This window comes from Lithobates pipiens, unplaced genomic scaffold, assembly GCF_037356315.1.
Source record: "Lithobates pipiens isolate NorthernLeopardFrog02 unplaced genomic scaffold, aLitPip1_a1.2 Scaffold_18, whole genome shotgun sequence".
Classification (NCBI taxonomy): Eukaryota; Metazoa; Chordata; class Amphibia; order Anura; family Ranidae; genus Lithobates; species Lithobates pipiens.
Genome location: NW_027507758.1, coordinates 615,077,692 through 615,094,068, shown reverse-complemented (window position 1 = coordinate 615,094,068; position 16,377 = coordinate 615,077,692). Strand labels below are relative to the sequence as shown.

Sequence of the window (16,377 nt, the reverse complement as noted above, 5' to 3'; positions counted from 1 at the left end):
ATCGTAGTGCGCACGGGTGGGATTACGGAGACAAGGATGAACTGTGGGCGGAAATATAAATAGATTCAGATGCAGAAGACCACAGTGGAGATGGCGCCGGCTTATAGGATGAAAAACGGTTTACAAGATCAAGATTAGCTACAGTAAGAAAAAAATTTAGATACATATATTATGATCAATCGATTTATAAACACCTTGTCTTTATGAATGTGGTACCGTAATTATAATGTTAGTATTGGAGGGGTTTCTACCGCTTTAATCTGTTGTCTTCACTGTAAAGCTCAATGTCAGTCTGTGTGTGGCGGCAGCAGCTTGTGCAGAGGGATTCCTCTCAGGTAGGAGATCTTCAAAATGCTTCTTTCTCCCCCCTGAAGGGACCAGAGGGTTAGGGAAACATCGGCGGTGTACCCCCTGGCATCACCCCTCCCCCCACTGCGGGGGGTGCGGAGGTCCCGAAGTTTGCTCAGACTGTTTTCTTTGCATGCTGGTGACAGGGCTCTGCCTCTACCCACCTTCTGTTGAATCTGCGGACCGGAAAGCCGCATTTTTTTTTCAAACGAAAGGAGGGGGGCGGGTTTTCAAAGGGGGTGGGGCCTAGGCGAGGACGCACGGCAAGGCTTAACAACCAGCTGGAGCAGTCTCTCCTCTGTTGATAGCGAGGAGAAGCAATCAGGCTGCACACAGGGACACAGGAGCGGTGGGGCACGTAAGGGCTGCAACTGGCATTCTTGATACAGGAAGGACATTTATTCCCAGCAGTAGGCTGAACTTAATAACGGCATCAATCTGTCATGACTATGTTAAGCAAGTAGTGTAATTTAATAGTACCTCTGCTTTTGTGCTTAGGACTATGCGTACCAAAAAAGACACCACAAAAAACAAAAAAACTAAGGGTTTCACCCCCAGGCATTAGGAATTCCAGTCGCAAACTGTCACCCTCTCCTGAAATACCAATTATGGCCAGCCAGGGTGAGCCATTGGAACAAATTGATGGTGCAACTGCTTCTCACATCTCAGCCCCTGTATACGTGACTGAAGATGTCTTTTCCTCCACCCTGCAAGGCCAGGAAGGAAGATTAGAGGCTTTAATCGCATCCTCTATTCAAATGGATAGGAAACATGCTAGATTCCCTCCCCCACTTAAGACCCTTTGCAAGGGGAACAGTGGGCACAGGATGAGGTGTTACCCTCAGGCGATCAGGAGGAAAGACAAACCGATGATTCCTTTGCTGAGAAAACAATGGTAGATTAACCTTTTTCAGCCTCGCAATCTGAGAAATTGCTGATACAATGTCTTATGGAGATGGTTCGTTCTACTTTCATGCTACCCATAATGGAGTCTGCTGAAAGCTCGGTTTCTTCCATAGGTTCTTTAAAACCTTCACAGCCTTTGCATGCATTTCCTGTCCATGCATTACTAGAACAGCATATTTACGCTGAATGGGATCACCCGGATAAGCATTTTCTTTCTCCAAAGACATTTTCAGTTCTCTATCCCATGGAGGAGAAATTCAACGAAAAATGCAGGATACCAGCAGTTAACGCTGCGATTTCCAGTGTGAATAAAAGTCTAACTTGTCCAGTAGACAATACACAAATGCGTAAGGATCCAGCAGATAAAAGGTTGGAATTCCTGTTAAAATCAGCTTTTTCCTTGGCAGGTGCCGTTACTCAGCCTGCAGTCGCAATAGGCGTCTGTCAATACCTAAAGGATCAATTTAGACAGGTCCTTAAAGAGGTTCATGCACAACAAGCCCGGAAATTGGCCGTACTACCAAAAGCATTATGCTTTGCCATTAAAGATTCTATTCACCAGGCGTTCTGCCTCATGCTTATGCTTGTACATATGCGTAGAATCCTGTGGTTAAAAAATTGATCAGCTGAAGCTCCTGACTGGGTTCCCTTTTCATGGGGAATTGGCTATTTGAGGATGATTTGGACAAATACATCCACATTTCTAGTGGGAAAAGTACTCTTTTTTTGGTCTCTTCAGCCTGACATTCTTTGGGCTATTTGCCAAAGATGGAGGACTCTGGACGTAGATCTTCTAGCATCCAGATTCAACATGAAGTTAGTCAACTTTGTGTCCAGTACATGGGGATCCACTCGCATGTGGAACAGATGCGTTGGTGTCCCCGTGGGATCAGTTCTCACTGATCTATGCATTTCCCCCTATTCAGTTGCTGCCTCGACTTCTTTGCAGCATCAGGCGGGAAAGAAAGCCAGTAATTCTGGTTGCACCAGCATGGCCCAGAAGGCCATGGTATGTAGAAATCGTAAAGATGGCAGTGGAGGGTCCATGATCCCTCCTACTATGGCCAGACCTACTCTCACAGGAGGCGATATTCCATCCTATATTCCAACGCTAAATTTAACGACTTGACTATTGAAATCCACATTCTGAAGAAACGTGGGCTTTCCGGGTCAGTTATCTCTACCTTGATTAATGCAAGGAAGCCAGCTTCCAGGACTATATATTATAGAGTCTGGAGGGCTTATGTTTCCTAGTGTGAATCCAAGGGTTTGCACCCTCGGAGGTATATCATAGGCAGAATTCTTGCCTTTCTACTAGGGACGAGCTTCGTGTTCGAGACGAACATACGTTCGACTCGAAAATCGGCTGTTCGCCCGTTCGGCGAATTCCGAACCTTATGGGCTGTTCGCACCAAATTCGTGTGGCGCTCACAGCCCACAATGCACTGCGTCATCGCAGTGCATTGGTGGCTTATGATTGGCCAAGCATGCACTGTGACCCCGCGTGCTTGGCCAATCACAGCGCCAGCAGCGAGGAGAGCCATGATTGGCCACAGGCAGGATGCCTGTGGCCAATCATAGCTCAGGCTGTGTAGTACACGCCCCACACTATATAAGGCCGCCAGCAGGTGAGACAAATTCACCTTTGCACTTGTAGTCTATTATTCAGTTTAGTTATTGCACTTTAGTATTTAAATATTTTTTAGGCAGCGCCGCATTTTATTTATTTTATATATCTTATTCTGGTGTAGAGATCACCATTTCGTGCTGGCTGCTTCCTTAGTATACATTGTTTAGACATATAGTAATTAGTTAGGTGGAGCGCATTAGTATTTTCCGTCATATTTGTGTAGTGTGTTGGCGTCTGAAGCAGTTAGTGGGTGTTCTGTGTACCTTCAACACAGTACACACCAATCGTTATCGGCAGATTTTCGATCTTGCTCTTCTGTAGTGGTTGTTGTCTGCTTGCCCTGACCGCAGTATACACCGCTATATTCACCTCACCTATATAGCTAGTGATCTATCTTTTATAATAGAGCTTGCAGTCAGTAGTGTTAGGAGCTTGTGCGTGCTGTCTGCGTGCTCTGTACCCAGTACACACCACTATATCCACCTACATAGCTCTTCTCTATTTGAGCCCACTTGCCATCTGCAGGAGTTATTGGAAGTTGTGTGTGCCTCCAGAACAGCACAGTATACATCTGTATATACCCCTTTATCTCTGGCGTTCTATAATAAAGGCATCTGCAGGAGTTAGTGGGTTTTTTGTGCCTCCAGCACAATATACACCTGTATCTACCCTTTATTGCTGTTCTCTAATAGAGCCATCTGCAGGGCTTAAGGGTGTTGTGTGACTCAATTACAGTATACCCCTTTATCTCTGGTGTTCTATAATAAAGGCATCTGCAGGAGTTAGTGGGTGTTGTGTGACTCCAGCACAATATACACCTGTATCTACCATTTATTGCTGTTCTCTAATAGAGCCATCTGCAGGGCTTAGTGGGTGTTGTGTGCCTCCAGTACAGTATACCCCTTTATCTCTGGTGTTCTATAATAAAGGCATCTGCAGGAGTTAGTGGGTGTTGTGTGCCTCCAGCACAATATACACTACCCAACTGCTGTTTTACCCAACTCCCTTCAGGTCATTACCATGTCTGGAAGGCCAGCAAGGAGAGGCAGACAGGCGCGAGCCGATAAAAGAGGGCAAGCAGGCTCTGTGTCTAGAGACAACAGTGCTGGTCGTGGACGCGGTGCATTGTCATCAGCCATGGTACACGCTTGTCCTTCTTTTTGGCAGCTGGACATGTTGAACCGCAACATGCCAACGACTTGGTAGAGTGGATGACCAAGCCCTCTTCATCCTCCTCATCCTCTCTCACCCAGTCTCAGGGTACTAGCAAAGCAGCTGCCAACGCATCGTCTTCCCTCCTCTCAATGTCATCATCAGTGACTCCTTCCCTAGACCCACCACGTCCTCCTGAGGAGTCTCCTGAACTCTTTGAGCACAGTGTTGGGTACATGCTCCAGGAGGATGCCCAGTGTTTTGTAGGCTCTGATGATGACACTCAGCTAGAGGAAGGCAGTAGCGTGAGCGCAGAGAGAGGGGATGCTCAAGAAGGACAGCAATCTGGCAGTCATGTTCCACAAGCTGCAGCATACTGCCAGGTTTGCTACAGCGATGAAGAGGGAGGGGATGATGAGGGCACTGACTCCACGTGGGTGCCTGGTAGGAGAGAGGAGGAGGAGGAACATGTCCAACGAGGCAGGATGCCCTCCGGGGGCCAGCTTAGGGGCAGCACACCGACTGAATCACACCGCAGAGCTCCGCCTGTGCAGGGCGCTGCCTCTGCACGTTATTCTAAAAGTTCTTTGGTGTGGGCCTTTTTTGAGATGAGTGCATCAGATCGCACCGCTGCTATTTGCAACATATGTCTCAAGCGTATCTCGCGTGGCCAAAACATCAGCCGCTTGGGCACCACATGCTTGACCAGACATATGTTGACTTGCCATGCAGCTCGTTGGCAAGCGTACCTCAAAGACCCACACCAAAGAACAAAGCGGACCTCTCCTTGCTCCTCATCAGCTGGCATCTCCAACCCCACTAGACCTTCAGTCCTCTCTGAAACCTGCTCTGAGAGGAATGAAAGTGTAGAATTAGGTGTGTCACAGCCAAGTGCTTCCAGGCACTCTGCTAGCAGTACACCCATGTCTGATTATAGCAGGCAAATGTCCCTGCCCCAGCTGCTGGACCGGCGAAAGAAGTTCACTCCCAGCCATCCACATGCCCAGCGGTTGAATGCTAGCTTGGCTAAATTGCTAGCACTTCAACTGCTGCCTTTTCAGTTGGTAGACTCAGCCCCCTTCCGTGAGTTTGTACAATGTGCGGTTCCTCAGTGGCAGGTCCCCAAACGCCACTTTTTCTCACGGAAGGCGATTCTGGCTCTCTACCGGCATGTGGAAGGCAATGTCCTTGCCTCGCTGGACAGGGCGGTCAGCGGTAAGGTGCATATTACCGCTGACCGCCTTATATGTGACATGCCCACCAGGTGGAACTCAACGTTGGCCATGCTGCAGCGGCTGCACACGCAGCAGAGGGCCATCAATGAGTACCTGTGCGACTACGGCACCAGGACAGGGTCAGGGGAGCTTGGTTTTTTCTCACCATGCCAGTGGGGCATGATCAGGGATGCATGCACTGTCCTGTCACCGTTTGAGGAGGCCACAAGGATGGTGAGCAGTGACAGTGCATGCATCAGTGACACTGTACCTCTTGTCCACCTCTTGGAGCATACGCTACGTGGAATAATGGACAGGGCACTTGAGGCAGAACAGAGGCAGGAAGAGGAGGACTTCCTTGCCTCTCAAGGCCCCCTTTATCCAGACAGTGTTCCTGCTGTGCCACCCATCACACAGGAAGAGGATGAGGAGGAGGAAGAGGAGGAGGAGGATGATTGTGTCAGCATGGAGGTGGAGGCTGGCACTCAGCATCAGCAGCAGCAGTCTTGTAGGGATGATTTACAGTCCCAAGAAACACGTGGACTTGTACGTGGCTGGGAGGAGGTAGCTGCGGATCATGTTGTCCTTAGTGACCCAGAGGACTCCGGACCGAATGCCTCAGCTAACCTACGCTGCATGGCCTCCCTGATCCTGCAAAGCCTGCGGAAGGATCCTCGTATTCTTCAGATCAAGGAGAGGGACCATTACTGGCTGGCCACTCTCCTTGATCCACGGTACAAGGGTAAGGTTGCCGACCTTATCTTGCCATCGCAGAGGGAGCAGAGGATGAGACATCTCCGGGAGGCCTTGCAGAAAGGTCTGTGCAACGCGTTCCCAGAGACTGGGAGGTTACAAACTCCTGGTCCTGGACAACGTGTTGCTGAGGCATCGGTCAGAAGGAGCGGTGGAGAAGGTGGCCGTCTGACTAAGGCCACGTACACACGGGCGGATTGTCTGCCCAACTTAGTCCGCTGAAACGTGTTTCAGCGGACAATCCGCTCGTGTGTGGGCTTCAGCGGACTTTTTCAGCGGACAGTCTGATGGACTTAGTCTTTCGGAATTTCCGTAATTTTGTCCGTCCAAACTTGGTTTCAGCGGACAGTCCGCTCGTGAGTAGGCAAGTTGGACGGACTAAGTATGGTGCATGCTCAGAAAGGATTTACACGGCGAAAGGTTGCATTGCAGTGAATTGGACGTCGTATTTCTAGTCCCGTCGTATGTGCTGTACACGTCATCGCGCAAGCTTTCAGCGGACAGTCTGTTCGTCGTGTGTGGTCAAGTCCGTTCATTCAAAAGTTGGACGGACTGTCTGTCGGATTGTCTGACGAACTTAGTTGGGCAGACAATCCGCCCGTGTGTACGCGGCCTGATGCTTTCAGACAATTTTTTAGTCCGCAGCCCCAAGGTATGATTGGTTCCAGCAACCATCGCCAGCGTCTGATTTACATGGTGCAGGAATACCTAGGGGCAAGGTCAGACTTGGACACCTTTCCCACTGAAAATCCTCTGGCTTACTGGGTCTTGAGGATGGATCACTGGCCAGAGCTGGCACAGTATGCAATTGAGCTACTGGCCTGTCCTGCATCAAGCATTCTTTCGGAACGCACCTTCAGTGCTGCTGGTGGCTTTGTTACCGATCACAGGGTGCGCCTGTCCACCGAATCAGTTGATCGACTGACCTTCATCAAGATGAATCAGTCTTGGATCACCCACAGCTACCAAGCACCTGAAGCTGATGTAACCGAATAATTTTTTTTGAAATATCACATCCCTTCAAGACTGCCTATGCTGATGGTGAGTGACTGTCCTGTTATGTTGATTGTCTATCCTCTTCCTCCTCCGCTGATATGTTGGAAGAACATTTCTGGTTCTGGGTGATGCCATCAGCCCAATTTTTCTGTCCCTGTTTAACAGGGGCGTTTAATTACAATTTTTGATGCAATGCTTTGCAGCAGGGATAATTCCTGCAATAAAACTAGAGTATATGGGAGAGGTTGCAGTGTGGTGGCACCAGCACCAGTGCCTAAGGCCCAATTTTTCTGCCCCTGTTTAACAGGGGCGTTTAATTACAATTTTTGATAAAATGCTTTGCAGCAGGGCTAATTCCTGCAATAAAACTAGAGTATATGGGAGAGGTTGCAGTGTCGTGGCACCAGCACCAGTGCCTAAGGCCCAATTTTTCTGCCCCTGTTTAACAGGGGCGTTTAAGTACAATTTTTGATGCAATGCTTTGCAGCAGGGCTAATTCCTGCAGTAAAACTAGAGTATATGGGAGAGGTTGCAGTGTCGTGGCACCAGTGCCTAAAGCCCAATTTTTCTGCCCCTGTTTAACAGGGGCGTTTAATTACAATTTTTGATGCAATGCTTTGCAGCAGGGCTAATTCCTGCAATAAAACTCGAGTATATGGGAGAGGTTGCAGTGTGGTGGCACTAGCACCAGTGCCTAAAGCCCAATTTTTCTGCACCTGTTTAACAGGGGCATTTAATTACAATTTTTGATGCAATTCTTTGCAGCAGGGCTAATTGCTGCAATAAAACTAGAGTATATGGGAGAGGTTTCAGTGTCGTGGCACCAGCACCAGTGCATAAGGCCCAATTTTTCTGCCCCTGTTTAACAGGGGCGTTTAAGTACAATTTTTGATGCAATGCTTTGCAGCAGGGCTAATTCCTGCAGTAAAACTAGAGTATATGGGAGAGGTTGCAGTGTCGTGGCACCAGTGCCTAAAGCCCAATTTTTCTGCCCCTGTTTAACAGGGGCGTTTAATTACAATTTTTGATGCAATGCTTTGCAGCAGGGCTAATTCCTGCAATAAAACTAGAGTATATGGGAGAGGTTGCAGTGTCGTGGCACCAGCACCAGTGCCTAAGGACCAATTTTTCTGCCCCTGTTTAACAGGGGCGTTTAAGTACAATTTTTGATGCTATGCTTCGCAGCAGGGCTAATTCCTGCAATAAAACTAGAGTATATGGGAGAGGTTTCAGTGTCGTGGCACCAGCACCAGTGCCTAAGGCCCAATTTTTCTGCCCATGTTTAACAGGGGCGTTTAATTACAATTTTTGATGCAATGCTTTGCAGCAGGGATAATTCCTGCAATAAAACTAGAGTATATGGGAGAGGTTGCAGTGTGGTGGCACCAGCACCAGTGCCTAAGGCCCAATTTTTCTGCCCCTGTTTAACAGGGGCGTTTAATTACAATTTTTGATACAATGCTTTGCAGCAGGGCTAATTCCTGCAATAAAACTAGAGTATATGGGAGAGGTTGCAGTGTCGTGGCACCAGCACCAGTGCCTAAGGCCCAATTTTTCTGCCCCTGTTTAACAGGGGCGTTTAAGTACAATTTTTGATGCAATGCTTTGCAGCAGGGCTAATTCCTGCAGTAAAACTAGAGTATATGGGAGAGGTTGCAGTGTCGTGGCACCAGTGCCTAAAGCCCAATTTTTCTGCCCCTGTTTAACAGGGGCGTTTAATTACAATTTTTGATGCAATGCTTTGCAGCAGGGCTAATTCCTGCAATAAAACTCGAGTATATGGGAGAGGTTGCAGTGTGGTGGCACTAGCACCAGTGCCTAAAGCCCAATTTTTCTGCACCTGTTTAACAGGGGCATTTAATTACAATTTTTGATGCAATTCTTTGCAGCAGGGCTAATTGCTGCAATAAAACTAGAGTATATGGGAGAGGTTTCAGTGTCGTGGCACCAGCACCAGTGCCTAAGGCCCAATTTTTCTGCTCCTGTTTAACAGGGGCATTTAATTACAATTTTTGATGCAATGCTTTGCAGCAGGGCTAATTCCTGCAATAAAACTAGAGTATATGGGAGAGGTTGCAGTGTCGTGGCACCAGCACCAGTGCCTAAGGACCAATTTTTCTGCCCCTGTTTAACAGGGGCGTTTAAGTACAATTTTTGATGCAATGCTTCGCAGCAGGGCTAATTCCTGCAATAAAACTAGAGTATATGGGAGAGGTTTCAGTGTCGTGGCACCAGCACCAGTGCCTAAGGCCCAATTTTTCTGCCCCTGTTTAACAGGGGCGTTTAATTACAATTTTTGATGCAATGCTTTGCAGCAGGGCTAATTCCTGCAATAAAACTAGAGTATATGGGAGAGGTTTCAGTGTCGTGGCACCAGCACCAGTGCCTAAGGCCCAATTTTTCTGCCCCTGTTTAACAGGGGCGTTTAATTACAATTTTTGATGCAATGCTTTGCAGAAGGGATAATTCCTGCAATAAAACTAGAGTATATGGGAGAGGTTGCAGTGTGGTGGCACCAGCACCAGTGCCTAAAGCCCAATTTTTCTGCCCCTGTTTAACAGGGGCGTTTAATTACAATTTTTGATGCAATGCTTTGCAGCAGGGCTAATTCCTGCAATAAAACTAGAGTATATGGGAGAGGTTGCAGTGTTGTGGCACCAGCACCAGTGCCTAAGGCCCAATTTTTCTGCCCCTGTTTAACAGGGACATGTAATTACAATTCTTGATATAATATTTCACAGGAGGGCCCATTCCTGTGCCCACCCAGAGTAACTGTGAGGACTTATAGTGTTGTGGCACCAGCACCACAACCACCAAAGGTCAATTTTTCTACCACTGTTCAACAATGGCATGTAATTACAATTCTTGATATAATCGTTCACAGCAGGGCGATCCAGCGCCCACCAAGAGTCACTTTGAGAGCTTACAATGTTGTGGCAAAACCAACACCTTGTTCCGCCATTTCTGCAGAGCATATAGGGCAGGCCCCTACTTTCAAACATCCAATTTACAAACATCTCCTACTTGCAAACGGAAGGAGACAACAGCAAGTGAGATAAAAAAAAAAGATGGACGACAAAACAAATTATACAGGGGTGATAACCCTTCCCTATGTTTTCCAAAAAGCTTAAAAATAGTTTTTTTGACTGGAGCTACACTTTAAAAATGTACCAGTTGAAAATTAGAAACATATTCAACTTAACACAACAAACCTACACAGTCCCTGTCTTGTTTGCACCGCCTGTATACTGCTGTTCTGAGTATATAGGGCCTGGGGGCCACATGCATTTCCTTTTTTTAATATGGGTACGGGGTTCCCCTTAATATGCGTACAAGACCCAAAGGGGCTGGTAATGGGCAGGGAGGGCTACCCATGCCATTTTTCTCAATGATTTTCAGCCATATTGCAGGAACCAGATATAACATTAAAACCGCAAGCAGTTTTCAATGATGTTATTTCCGTTTAATGTCATTTTGTGCAGGGACTGTTCTAAACACGGGAAACACGTGGCACTTCACAGGCATACTACAGACACCCCTCAGGCACCATATTTAAATGAATAATTCACTTTTTTTTTTCACTTTAATCGTCATTAAAATCAGTGCTCCCGCCAAAACGGCCATTTTTAAAAACATTTTAGGCATTGACCCATGTCCCCTGGGGCAGGAGCCAGGTCCCCAAACCCTTTTTAGGACAGTATCTTGCATATTAGCCGTTAAAATTAGCACTTTTAATTTCGAACGTTTGAGTCCCATAGACTTCAATGGGGTTCTAAAGTTCGTACGAATTTGGGGTCCTTTCGAAAGTTCTGGTGCGAACCGAACCGGGGGGTGTTCGGCTCATCCCTACTTGCCAACTATCCAGGTTTAAATTCCCTTGTCCCTTGAAGTTTTATTCCTGTGCTGTGTCCTAATATCTGTGTGAAGTGCTGGTACTAATGCTGCCCAGCTCTGCCCTATTGTTGTGTGCAAGTGACTCACCTGCAGGCCCTGTGTTTACATATAAATAACCAGCATTCATATGTAAATAGCGACGACAATACTAACTAAATAGCTGCGGCTGGGGGCATTGATATGTAAATAAAGGTGGCATTCCTATGTATATCATGCTCCCCTGCTGTGAGGAGGTGATGTGCTGTAACCTCTAGCAACTAATCAGTGAGCCGCAACGTGTGCTGTAACCTCTAGCAACTAGTCAGTACGCAGTAATGATATGCTGTAACTGCTGGCAACCAATCGCAATTGCTGCCTGATCTGATACAGAAAACTGATTTTAGGTCTAACTGCTATTTATTGTATGTTTCAGAGTAGGTGGAGAGGGAAATTGCATGGGGGGGGGGCGCCCAAGAAAATTTTTGCCCAGGGCCCAATCTATATTAAAGAGGGCCCTGCATATAGAAGCATTATTACATGAAAAATGGACACATGGTATTTCAGATTTGGGTAGACACGACTGGGTTTAATGACTCTGCTGCTTCTTATATCAGAGTTTCCTCCTACCGCTGTGAGACTTCCCCACTGTAGCTTGTAGACTTGGAAAAGAAGGAAGGAGCGCCCGATGTCCAAACAAATGCGAGCTTTAGGTAAGTTTAAAAGGTGTTTATTGAAAGTAGCGACATGTACATCAAGCCAACGCGTTTTGGGGGAAAAACACTCCCCTTCTTCAGGGCTGTTGTTGGTATGCTATGAGGAAGGCTGTATAAGCCGAACACATTGCATATCTGGTGCTTTGTCATTTTACATGTAGCCGCAAAAATAATTTCTTTATTAAGAGTACACTGAGTATCCGGCTTTATACATTATGGACTGTTGCTGCATGCTATTAGATGGGAATGGTTCCCCAACTGGATATATTAATTGCAAGATTTCAGATAGCAGGCTGACAGAGTCCTGACTATACAGTAGCTGCAGAGGCAGCAATCTTTCCCATCTAATAGCATGTAGTAACAGCCCTGAAGAAGGGGTAGTCCTTTCCCCTGAAACACGTTGGTTTGATGTACATTATGCTAATTTCAATAAATGCCTTTTAAAGTAATAAATAGGGCATTTTTTTATTTAAAAAAAATAACAAACATGTTATACTTATATGCTCTATGCATTGGTTTTACACACAGCAGCCACCGATCGTCTTCTTCTTCTTGGGTCCCTCACTGGTATTCCTGGTCCCTCCCTCCTGTTTAGTGCCCACATAGCAAGCAGGTTGCTACAGGAGTACCCAAGCAGACTTGCTCCTTAGCCAAAGCGCTGTATATCTAATCACATAATCTGCCCTGCCCCTGCTCTCTTCTCATTGGCTCACTGGCTGTGATTGACAGTAGCGGGAGTCAATGGCTCCCACTGCTGTTTCAGCCCATGAGGAGGGAGAGACCCAGGTGAGCTGAGGTCCCCGTGCACAGCGCTGGAGGAAGATCGGGCTCAGGTAAGTATTGGGGGGCTGCAGCACACAGAAGTTTTTTTTTAGACTGCATGAAGGTAAATAAACCTTTGAGTCTTTACAACCACTTTAAACCAACCTAAAACTCGTATATCTCTCTAATTCCTGTCTGATCAATGTTTATAAACAATGTTACTTTCTATCACTATCTCCCATCTGCACTGTATCTAATACAGTATGTACAGTTTCTACTACACTTCTGGTGGTACAGTGTTGTGGCAGCATAACTCAAGGCCCAATTTTTCTGCTCCTGTTTAACAGGGGCATGTAATTACAATTTTTGATATAATATTTCACAGTAGGGCCCGTTCCTGTGCCCACCAAGAGTATCTGTGAGGGGTTACAGCGTTGTGGCGCCACCACCACCACCACCACCCAAGGCCCAATTTTTCTGCCCCTGTTTAACAGAGGCACATAATTACAATTTGTGATCAATGTTTATAAACAATGTTACTTTGTATCTCTCTATCTCCTGTATGATCAATGTTTATAAACAATGTTTATAAATGTTTATAAACAGTGTTCTAGATGCTTTTCTGCATGCATGTTTTTTGGTGCGTTTTTGATGCAGTCGTGTGAACTTCCATCTCCTGTCTGAAAAATATTCATAAATATGTTGCTTTCTCCCTCTCTATCTTACATCTGAACAATGTTTACATCTGATCATAGTCATCCACTTACTGGTGGGTTCCGAGCAACCAAAAGAACAGCCGACGTCACAGCACTTCATTTTCCCGAGACAATCCGAGTCTCCATTACATCTCCTGGGGATGGGGCCTTTACATGCTACAAGGGTGTTAACCACGGGACAGGTGCCCGGTTTCACTACCACTGCAGGAAAAAACACATTTATCATTATTTTTACAGGTAGTTATATTTACCTAGCTCTTTACAGATACATTGTACATTCACATCAGTCCCGGCCCTCCAGGATATAACAAGGCAATAACTGTCTATACTGAGAATGAGTCTTTACAAACACTTTAAGCCTATCTAAAACTCGCATTTCTTTGGACATCGGGTGATCCTTCCTTCTTTTCCAAGTCTACATGCGGAAATGACCGTAACGCCAAATCGGAAAAGGTAGCAGCCCAAGCCCCAAGAGAGTTCACCGCCACCATCCAACCATTGGGCATAACCTACTGGAAAGGGATTTCTTGCTACTCACCCACACAATTTCCCATCCATTACCAGTGACTGGTCCAGTCAGTCCAGTGTGGTTTCCAGTACAAACCAGTTACCACTGTAGTTTGTGTCTCTGCTTCTCCTTCTAAGCCCCTCCACCAGTTTGTCTTTGCTCATCCCAAGACCATAGCGAGGGTGTTATCCACTCACAGTTTGACTCCTACAAACTTGTCTTTATTCTACATTATGGAGAACCATTAAGGCAGGGTGACGCCTTTATTTGGCTTTCTATTGGCCATGGGAGTTAGGTGAAAATGGGGCATGTAAAGGGAGCCTAAAGCAGAACTTCACCCACAAGGGTAAGTTCCTGTCTTCCTCCTCTGCCCCCCTTCATCCTCCTATACATTTGTTACTTTCTTTATCGTACATCAGGGGACACAGACCCTTAAGTAATAACTTAATGAGTATATGGGCACCTTCAGGTGATGGGCACTGGTATACCGAATCCAGGAAATTCACTCCCTATATAACTCCTCCTCCTTCCAGGAGCACATCAGTTTTTTTGCCAGTGTCTAAGGTGTTGGTCACGAGTGAAGAAGTGCTCTGAGGAGCTCCAGGAGGGATCCATGCTGGATTTAAATAGCCTCCACACAGGGCCGTTTTTAAGGCAGGGCAAAAGGGGCAGGTGTCATTGTTGTGGGGCCCAAAGCAGCTTACTCATACTTGACAACTATCCTGGTTTAAATTCCCTCGTTCCTTGAGGTTTTAGTCCTGTGCTGTGTCCCAATATCTCAGTGTGAAGTGCTGCTACTAATGCTGTCCAGCTCTGCCCTATTGTTGTTTTCAGTTAACTCACCTGCAGACCCTGTGTTTACATGTAAATTACTGGAATTCATATGTAAATAGCGGTGACTGGCGGCATTGATATGTACAGTATATCATGCCCCCCTGAGGTCATATCCACAGTAATCTCTAGCAACCAACCAACAAGCAGAAATCAAGTGCTGTACCTCTAGCAACTAATCAGTAAGCCATAATGTGTGCTGTACCTTTGGCAACCAGTCAGTGAGCGGTAATCATACACTGTAACCTCTGGCAACCAATCGCAATAGCTGCCGGATCTGATTCAGTAAACTGATTTTGAGTCTAGCTGCTATTTATTGTATGTCTCACAGCAGGTGGAGAGGGAAGCTGCATGGAAGGGGGCCCAAGAAAAGTTTTGCCCAGGGTCCAATCAATATTAAAGATGGCCCTGCCTCCACAGACTGGATCCATCCAAAGTGCCACTGCGGCCAAAGTAGATGGTACCCGGGCCTCGTATCCGAAGCACAAGGTTTTGCCTGTAACGCCTCTCTTTGCAGGGCTGGACCCCGGGACCCAGGGCTTTGGTCATGTTACATTACCTAAAAGCTTTTCCTGGCGGGGTGCGTTTTACAGGTCCAAGGGACCCGGTCCTTGAAGGTTTGCTAAACGCAGCCCACCGTGATGGGTGAAGGTTGGATTGACTGTTAATTCAGCAAATCTTGCAGTGGGGATAAGGTAAGGGAAGAAACTTAGGAACTAAAAAGTCCATCGATGCTTTCTTCTTTAAGGGAAAAAAATGTTGTCATGCCTTAAAATCTCCACTAGAGAGAGTATATTCACATACCTTAAAGCCGTTGTATACTCAAAATGATTACTTTGCATGTCTTTTTGCATATTATTATTACAAACCGATTGCCAGTAGTCATTTTTACTATGTTTCCTTTTCAAGTTAGCGATATTTTGAAGAGTGGAGACTTGTAAAGCGCATGCGCCGTATCCTCGTTCATTCCGGCAAGCCGAGGCCCTGTCGGAAAAATTCATTGTTTATGTTGGGGCTGCGTAATTTTCTGTTGTAGACGTCAGCCCCGACATTCCGCGATGCTTCATCAAGATTCTTCCCTAAGAGCATCATGGTTAACATGTGACTTGCACGTCACAGAATCAAGGAAAGACAGATGTGCGAGATACAGGGAAGAAGAGGCTTGAATATTTTGATCGTAGTGCGCACGTGTGGGATTACGAAGACAAGGATTAACTGTGGGTGCAAATACAAATAGATTCAGACGCAGAAGACCACAGTGGAGATGGCGCGGGCTTATAGGATGAAAAACGGTTTACAAGATCAAGATTATCTACAGTAAGAATTTTTTTTAGATACATATATAACGATCAATCGATTTATAAACACCTTGTCTTTATGAATGTGGTACCGTAATTTTATTGTTAGTATTGGAGGGGTTACTACCGCTTTAATCTGTTGTCTTCACTGTAAAGCTCAATGTCAGTCTGTGTGTGGCAGGAGCAGCTTGTGCAGAGGGATTCCTCTCAGGTAGGAGATCTTCAAAATGCTTTTTTCTCCCCCCTGAAGGGACCAGAGGGTTAGGGAAACATCGGTGGTGTACCCCCTTGCATCACCCCTCCACTGCGGGGGGTGCGGAGGTCCCAAAGTTTGCTCAGACTGTTGTTTTCTTTGCCTGCTGGTGACAGGGCTCTGCCTCTACCCCCCTTCTGTTGAGTCTGCGGACCGGAAAGCCGCATTTTTTTTCAAACGAAAGGAGGGGGCGGGTTTTCAAAGGGGGTGGGGCCTAGGCGAGGACGCACGGCAAGGCTTAACAACCAGCTGGAGCAGTCTCTCCTCCGTTGATAGCAAGGAGAAGCAATCAGGCTGCACACAGGGTCACAGGAGTGGTGGGGCACGTAAGAGCTGCAACTGGCATTCCTGATACAGGAAGGACATTTATTCCCAGCAGTAGGCTGAACTTAATAGCGGCATCAATCTGTCATGACTATGTTAA

The 16,377-nt window shown here is 46.5% G+C and overlaps 1 protein-coding gene across 1 annotated transcript in view; it reads right to left on the bottom strand.

Moving 5' to 3' along the window:
* LOC143986835 (uncharacterized) overlaps nt 1–16,377 on the bottom strand; it is a 65,839-nt gene that overhangs the window by 16,775 nt on the left and 32,687 nt on the right. The window contains exon 6 of the mRNA XM_077485244.1: nt 13,115–13,264. Within this exon, the coding sequence (XP_077341370.1) occupies nt 13,115–13,264 (150 nt within the window). The remainder of the gene's footprint in view (nt 1–13,114; nt 13,265–16,377) is intronic.